This window comes from Macrosteles quadrilineatus, unplaced genomic scaffold, assembly GCF_028750875.1.
Source record: "Macrosteles quadrilineatus isolate MER2022 unplaced genomic scaffold, UCM_ALF_1.0 Scaffold_3__2_contigs__length_128488019, whole genome shotgun sequence".
In the NCBI taxonomy this organism is placed as follows: domain Eukaryota; kingdom Metazoa; phylum Arthropoda; class Insecta; order Hemiptera; family Cicadellidae; genus Macrosteles; species Macrosteles quadrilineatus.
In genome coordinates, this window is record NW_026542596.1 from 99,747,945 (window position 1) to 99,756,458 (window position 8,514).

Sequence of the window (8,514 nt, forward strand, 5' to 3'; positions counted from 1 at the left end):
CATAAGGATAACATGGGAAACTCCAGAGCCACTGGGGCGGAGCCCGAAAGGATTTTTGAAATAAGAATATGCCTATATGTTAATCGGGAATGTGAGCTATCATCATGCCAAATTTCAGCCCAATCCGACCAGTATTTTTCGCGTTCACTTGTCACAAACATACATCCATACATCCATACATCCAAACTTTCTCATTTATAATATTAGTAGGAAGTAGGATACAGTTTCTGTTCTAATATTTTAAAACCACAGCTGATCGGAACAAACGTTTATTACAGGAAGTAGTCCGTCTTGACCTTCTGGTTGATTTGGGCCCGCGACTGCTGAGGAGCCGCCTCGAAGACAGTGAACTCCTTCTGCAGATGCTCGTTGACCTCCAAGATGGCCGCCACGTTGCCGCAGCGGTAGCAGTAGTTCGGCGCTGACCAGACGGTCAGCAGAGTCTCCGAGAAATGCCATTTGTAACCTTCCATCACCAACTGGTGGCTACGGCAGATCAGCTCAGTCTTGTTGGCGTTGTTAAACTGCAAACATTGATGTCTTTGAGTATTTAACATCATCCTGAAGGATTAGCTGAAGGAAGATTCGAGGTTAAGTTTATGTAGAGGCACTTTTGATGTTTACTTTTTATTTGAGAATTAAAAAAATAAGGTTCGACTTAGATGAGTGATTTGTACTCTTTATTGATTGACTTTCTTGAACTTTGGTTATGTTGATGGAGGTTTTGCCATTGGATGAGAATTTTTATTTCAGCATTTGAAGTCAATTTATTATGCTTTGTAGGAGCTATCGGGCTTATAATGTAAAGCATGTGCAAAATATTGTTTCATGCTGTTTTTCCCAGTTTCTGAAATAATCAGTTTATTAACACCATTGACATGGACGAAATTACCAATGACCTCTTAGCGTCAGTAAGTTTAATCTTAAATCCATCCATAGTAGATGCAACAACGAACAACCAATTCATAATAATCAGACATTAACAGTGTTTCGGTTTGATTCATGTAATATAAAACATCATAAAGATTATAGAGCAATAAACCATATATGGTTTTTAGGTAGGCCTAATAAGATATTGAAACAAAGAAATTGTAGCTGCTCCCCTAAATATGTTGGGTTAAATATAGTATGAGAAAAGTAAGACTGAGTCTTAACTCAAACTTCAAACCATTATTACAACTATCAACTCTTTCTATGAACTGCATTCAACCAAGCGTACCTGAGAGACAACATCTGCACCGAAGAGATACCCAGCGCCACGAGGGCTGACGCCCCAGCCTTGGATGTCATCAGGGTCGGACCAGAGGATGTCACACATGGGACCGTCGTGGGGAACCTCCGTGCGTCTCTGGATGGACCGGATCTGATCGATGGTCTGGATGTTGGGGGACAGCCCACCGTGGACGCAGAGGATCTTGTCGTCGATGATGGCCGCCAGAGGGAGGAGGTCGAACACCTCGCTGCACATGCGCCAGACGCTGTTGCTGCCGAACTTGCGGAGACATTCGTCGTAGAACCCGTAGACCTGGGAAGTAAAAACACTTCACATATGCGTAATGCGACGATCGCACTGTCACTGACTAGGTCCATCTGATACTTAGTCAGGAACATTATCTATCGAAATTCGAATTAACGTAAAATAATTGTATATCTGTGTAATTAGGTTTCATCAACTAAGAAGGTAATGGTAAATTACGTTCCTAGTCCTGAAAATAGGTGTTTACCGGAGTGTGGTCGTTCCTTTGCGAGACGAAGTCGAGTGCGGGATTACAGCTCGTGACACCTAAGCTGGCACTTGGCCTAGCGCGGGCAGTGTAGGCGGGAGGAGGGTGGAGGTAGGGAAAAGACCGGACTGCAAACATTTCCGCTGCCTCACGGGGTTGACTACCCTTGTATTATGTACTTGAGCGCCTTCATATGGGTCGCGAGGACAGTTGATGCAACCCGCATGACGAGACATAATGTTTTTGAAAAAGGTACTATTAGCGATCGGCCAAGTGCCAGCTTAGATGTCACGAGCCGTACTATACGAGTCCGGTAAACACATTTTGGACGAGTGACGAACGATATTTTACGCCACACTAGGCCTACTCTAACTCTAAGCTACTTTAACGATAGAATATCCTATAGGTACCTAACTATTAAATATCGCTAAAGCACAACAGAGCCCGTGCTGAGGACATTGGTGAATTAGAAAACTCAGAACTAGTGAAGAGCTACTGGAACGACAGTGGGCTGAAGCGGAGGAAAAATTATTGCTAATCTCACCAGATAATCCAAAGATTACCGGTTGATTAGTATATTTTTCAAGGTCCAATATTGGAGCCATCAATCCTTGATCATTTAACTAATAATAACACTTAAGTGACAGCTGGTCTTGGTTAGTAACAAAACTGCACAGCCATTTCAATCGACACTACCCCCTATATTCATAATCTGTCTGAACTAAAAGCCCTCCGAAGACCTGAGGAGCTGGAGACATACCTGTGTGATCTGCCGAGACTCGTGGTTGCCTCGTATCAGCGTGATCCTGCCGGGATATCGGACCTTGTAGGACAACAGAAGTAGGAACACCTCCACGCTGTGATGTCCCCTGTCAACGTAGTCACCCATGAACAGGTAGTTGCTCTCAGGGAGGTCCCCTCCGACAGCAAACAACTCCCGCAGGTCATAGAACTGACCGTGGATATCACCGCAGACTGTTACTGGGGTACCTGCAGAGAGTGGATAATATATAAGACATTGTAGGACAACAGAAGTAGGAACACCTCCACGCTGTGATGTCCCCTGTCAACATAGTCGCCCATGAACAGGTAGTTGCTCTCAGGGACGTCCCCTCCGACAGCGAACAACTCCCGCAGGTCGTAGAACTGACCGTGGATATCTCTGCAGACTGTTACTGGGGTACCTGCAGAGAGTGGATAATATGTAAAACCTTTTAGGACAACAGAAGTAGGAACACCTCCACGCTGTGATGCCCTCTGTTAACATAGTCGCCCATGAACAGGTAGTTGCTCTCAGGGACGTCCCCTTCGACAGCGAACAACTCCCCCAGGTCGTAGAATTGACCGTGGATATCTCTGCAGACTGTTACTGGGGTACCTGCAGAGAGTGGATAATATGTAAGACCTTTTAGGACAACAGAAGTAGGAACACCTCCACGCTGTGATGTCCTCTGTTAACATAGTCGCCCATGAACAGGTAGTTGCTCTCAGGGACGTCCCCTTCGACAGCGAACAACTCCCCCAGGTCGTAGAATTGACCGTGGATATCACCGCAGACTGTTACTGGGGTACCTGCAGAGAGTGGATAATATGTAAGACCTTTTAGGACAACAGAAGTAGGAACACCTCCACGCTGTGATGTCCCCTGTCAACATAGTCGCCCATGAACAGGTAGTTGCTCTCAGGGACGTCCCCTCCGACAGCGAACAACTCCCGCAGGTCGTAGAACTGACCGTGGATATCTCTGCAGACTGTTACTGGGGTACCTGCAGAGAGTGGATAATATGTAAAACCTTTTAGGACAACAGAAGTAGGAACACCTCCACGCTGTGATGCCCTCTGTTAACATAGTCGCCCATGAACAGGTAGTTGCTCTCAGGGACGTCCCCTTCGACAGCGAACAACTCCCCCAGGTCGTAGAATTGACCGTGGATATCTCTGCAGACTGTTACTGGGGTACCTGCAGAGAGTGGATAATATGTAAGACCTTTTAGGACAACAGAAGTAGGAACACCTCCACGCTGTGATGTCCTCTGTTAACATAGTCGCCCATGAACAGGTAGTTGCTCTCAGGGACGTCCCCTTCGACAGCGAACAACTCCCCCAGGTCGTAGAATTGACCGTGGATATCACCGCAGACTGTTACTGGGGTACCTGCAGAGGGTGGACTTTTAAGCATCGTTTATAATCATAAGAATTTTAGAATGAGTTGGATTTAGCAAAACCATTCTTATAGTTTTGAATTAGCTAAAGAAATAAATACATTGGAATAATCTAAATTATTTCAGTATCTTTTAAGGATAACCAAATGATTCCAATCGTTTTAGAGCCGTCCAAATAGTTTCAATAGATTGTAATAATCTTGTAAAAGTAAATATTTTCAAACTACTAGAAGTGATTACTAATAATTGAATTTAAACACAGTAGTACATTGTGTCTTGGAAAATAAAGCAATGACAGACAGACACTTTTGCAGAATGAATTAGAAATGGAAGTGGTTGGAGGACTCCAACCAAGTATAACAAACAGTACACGAACTGGACGAAATTCATAATTTTAAGAAACTCCGGAATAGCGACTATGTACTAATCCTAGATAAATTTGTGTGTATTATGGCGCAAGATGCTTTTCAAAGGAACCGAAAGTTTTCCACGACATTCTCAGTCATTTTGACTTGTGTCTGAAGTGTTGTTCAATTCGCGAGTTAGCTAAAGGATTAAAGATCACAACAAATAAACTTTTAAATAACCCTAACTTAACAAAATCTTAATGTACTAACTTATTTTCTCAACGTTGTTTTCCAAATTGAGTATTTCCTTAGCTTTCTCACACAACACTCTGACTTCCAACTCGTTTGGTAATTCTGTCTTCTTGAGTTGTTCTATATTTCTGTCAATATTTGCCGCATCACCACTCATAACTATAGCCTACTGCAGATTCGTCAAAAGTTATTTCAAAGTTGTTAAGGCTAGGTGTGAACATAAACTTTTCTTTAGTTAAATTGGTTAACTTTGACACAAATTGCTAAGTAAACAAATACGTGACGTTTCTAGATGAACATTAAAATTGTAACATTGACATCTGATACTAATAATTCACATGAATGTAGCTGCACATCAAACAGGACCATGGAGATTTATCATAAATGTTCCCTCCAGCATAGAATAAACTTCGCCCAAGTATACAAAATCACTTTATAAGGCAAGACTTGCATGTGTATATCCTGGCGAAGAAGTGGCATAGTTTGAATATTTCTGTATCATTTCAAAACTCGACTTTTACCATTTGCAACAAAAACAGTTCAGGATAATCTCAGGCCCGGTTAACATTGAAGGTCGGTTCTATTGCATCAGCAGAATCCTTGACAAACTCGATCGACGGATTCGCCATCGCCGTTATCTTCTATTGCAGATTCCGCTCGGCGTTGATCCGGTTGCAGAAGGTCAAGAAACCCACAAGATTTTGTATTCATGATGAATAAAACAATGTGTAAAATGTTAACTAGTGAGAGGGGAAACTGCAAGCACCGTCTTATAGATTATCTTTATGGGTTAGTGAGAACTATATTAAGGACTGTTTTGTCGGTATGATATGTATAGGACGTTTTAGCGAATTTCCCTATAGGGAAGTAGCTATTACCGTAGGTCTCATGGTAAGACCTAGGCCCGGGACCGATTTACTTTTTCATTTTGATGTCCCCAGAGGCCAAAAACACCATTCGTTCAAATTTTTATATATCTATATATATATGTCCATCCGCACGATAACTTGAGTAATTTTTGTCCGTTTTTGATGAAATTTGGTTTGAAGGGGTAAGGCGGGATAAACTTGAATGAGTTCGCGAACCAGCATGATCGGACTATGGGAACGGGGGTTTATAGGGGGTTTTATGGGGTAAAAATAGGGTTTTCCCATTTTTGACCCTAAAAACACAAAATTTCACAATTTCTTTCTAAACCATTTTGTAGAGCTTAAAAAAACAAATAATTTAGTATATTGAAGCGTTATTATGCGCCTAATTGTTACGGAGAAAATTCAAAAAAATTGTAACTTTAAAATTCCCATGTTATTCTTATGGAGAATAAGTCAACTGTTGTAGTTTGCTTGTTTATGAACATATTTTGATCAAATTTGGAAAATACATTAATTTCTTACTAAAACACAGTACCTTTTAACATTTTACATTAAAAAAACTTTTTTACCCTCCCTGTTGCAGCAAACCTTTGTACTCGTTAAAATAATTCTGTTTAAATAGGGAATAAATGTGATATTTTTAAGGAGAAATTGTAGTTAAAATCCAATCAGGCAAATGGAAATTCGCTAAGTCTGCAGGTTTGCTGCGGCGGGGGGTATTTACTACACTATTCAGCACTAGTCGGTATACCCGTGCATTGCAACGGGGTCAGTATGCAAAAGAGACCATGTTGGTTCTTTGAAAATACCTTAAACATGGTTTCACACCCACCATTTAATTAGGAAACGAAAGCGAACTTTACATTTAACTTGATAATAGTTTTTGTTAACTCAAGACTGTGAACACTTATTTGCACTACCTGGGATTCGAAATCAATTATAGATTTTAAGGTATAATCAAATAACATGTTGAGTAGTTTGTACTGTAAACGAACAGCTATTACAATAGTTCCAAACATGTCATTAGTGCAGTTTTCTATCATTTTTAAGTAAACATTTTAGTGAAAATATAATCAGACAAATGGAATTTTGCTTAGTCTGTACAACATTTATATTACTGTTTCCACAAAAATATATCTAAAAAGTCATTCTCGTAAATCTCAGGATAACAGGTGAGGTTGATACGGCAACGGTTATAGAATCGAATTTATTTAATCAATTAATAATTTGTTTAATCAACGACTTATTCAATATGAAATATTATTATCTTAGTATTATGGGTTGGCAATTCCATTTAATTAATGTTAAAACATTTGAGCAGGTGACCTCATGTTTTTATGTTTATGGCCCTTCGGTTCTAATATTCGTGCAGTATTTAAAATGCTTGAACCAGCTGTGTGAAATTATTGTGAAATCCAAATTCATTTGAGAGTTCTGCTTGTTTACATTTAAACTTTGTGGGTCTGTTCTTTGTTACCATGGAGACCAATCAATTTTTACTTTTTAAACTCTCACCTCAGAACTTTGAAACCACACGAGTCCTAGGTCATTAGAAACGGGAAATAGTTCTATATGCATCCTCGGAGCTGTAGCTTTATTTTTGTCCAATTTGAGGCTTTGAGCCCAGTCGGTTCAGTGGTTTTTTTAGTTTAGCTCAAAAACTACAAAGACACACACACAGACAGAAACCACCTCTTCTTTAAAATAATTATAAAAAAGAGGTGGTTAATATATATTACAATTATTGTAATAGATATAAATATATAGATTTGTACTTGTAACTTTTTAATTTATCACTTAAAATATAAGGAATCTTTACAAAAAATGTATAGTGCTAGCAAAACACTAATATTAATTAATGTATTTAGTGATGATGTTCTGACCGACGGTTCAATGCCCCCATTTCGTTTAGAAAACACTTGAAAAAACATACTTTTTGGGAAGAGAACTACCTCAGTCTGCGATATTCCCTATAGCATATCACAGACAGTGTTTTACAAAAAATAATGTTAAACAGTTTTAAGGGAAAATGCGAGAAAAATAAGAATTTAAGGGCGTTTGTCAGTGAAGCATGCACTTGGAGAGGCTAGGTCGTACCATAGATTTAACATACTCCGTTATGGCCATACATAATTGCCGTACAGTAGACTTACCATTCTTCTAATAATAATGAATACACTAACATGGAAATTAATTATAACGATAGCTACAATCCTGCATATTGTTATCTGTATTTTTCTACGTGTTTCAAACAGTAATAAATAATTGAAATGCAGAATCCTTTCTCTGACTACTTGGACCGTACCAATCGCCTATAGAATCATCTACACGATCTAGACGGAGTTTCCAAGGTTGTTCAGGTATATTTACAGATCTGAACGTCAGTCGAAAGTCAAGTTTACGGTTTCTCGTCAATGCAGACATCCTGTTGGACTTGGACCAGCGATTTTTTGTTGCGAGCGTCATGATAGGAATGTGTAAAAGCGTTACGATTATCTTGCAATGTTGCAATTAGTATCTTGAGTTCCTACGCTATCGAGGAACAACCTTTAACATTTGAGGGCAGGTCTACGCTAAATTTAAATTACATCCTGTTGCTTAATCCTAATGACTCTCGCATGATTTGCTTGTCTCAAAAACTTTTCACACGAATACTCATCCAAGTAAAAAACTACCTATTTTGATTGTATTGAATCGTTAATTTTATATATACAAAGTAAATTGCTCACGATATTGTAACATCTTAAGCATATTTGGATGTGTTTTAATGTCCAGTTGTGTGGGTAAACGCCAAAATTTAATAGACACAAAAACAAAATTATTTGTAGAATCTCCACATCTATACTTATTATATAAAAATCTAATGGTGTCTGTCTGTATGTGTATTACTAATAGGTGCAAAAACTACTGAACCAACTGGGCTTAAATTTTACAAAGATATAGCTACCATACCAAGGACCATTATAGGACTATTCACATTTCGATACTGACTGTAGGCTTTGCCCCTTTGGCTTTAAAGGTTCTGAGGTGAACATTTTAAAAGTAAATATTGATTGGTCTACATGGCTGTGATGAGAACACTAACAATGTTTGTTTACATTTGCTTTGACATTTAAATATAAACAAGAAGAACTGCTAAACTGCATATATATCACAA

The 8,514-nt window shown here is 39.3% G+C and overlaps 1 protein-coding gene across 1 annotated transcript; it reads right to left on the reverse strand.

Annotated features, from left to right (window-relative positions):
- Nucleotides 1-272: 272 nt before the first annotated feature.
- Nucleotides 273-4,718, reverse strand: LOC128989832 (serine/threonine-protein phosphatase 4 catalytic subunit B-like). The gene is made up of 4 exons (XM_054411901.1): nt 4,504-4,718; nt 2,485-2,714; nt 1,220-1,525; nt 273-524 (listed from the first exon to the last, which is right to left on the reverse strand). The coding sequence occupies exons 1-4, from the start codon at nt 4,640-4,642 to the stop codon at nt 273-275; spliced, it is 927 nt and encodes a 308-aa protein (XP_054267876.1). The 5' UTR covers nt 4,643-4,718.
- Nucleotides 4,719-8,514: the final 3,796 nt, after the last annotated feature.

Coding starts and splice junctions, on each gene's coding strand:
- LOC128989832 (XM_054411901.1), bottom strand. CDS start 4,642: ATGAGTGGTGATGCGGCAAATATTGACAGAAATATAGAACAACTCAAG. Junction 2,715..4,503: donor AAACAACGTTGAGAAAATAA/GTTAGTACATTA, acceptor CACTCTCTGCAG/GTACCCCAGTAACAGTCTGC. Junction 1,526..2,484: donor AGTCTCGGCAGATCACACAG/GTATGTCTCCAG, acceptor TTTACTTCCCAG/GTCTACGGGTTCTACGACGA.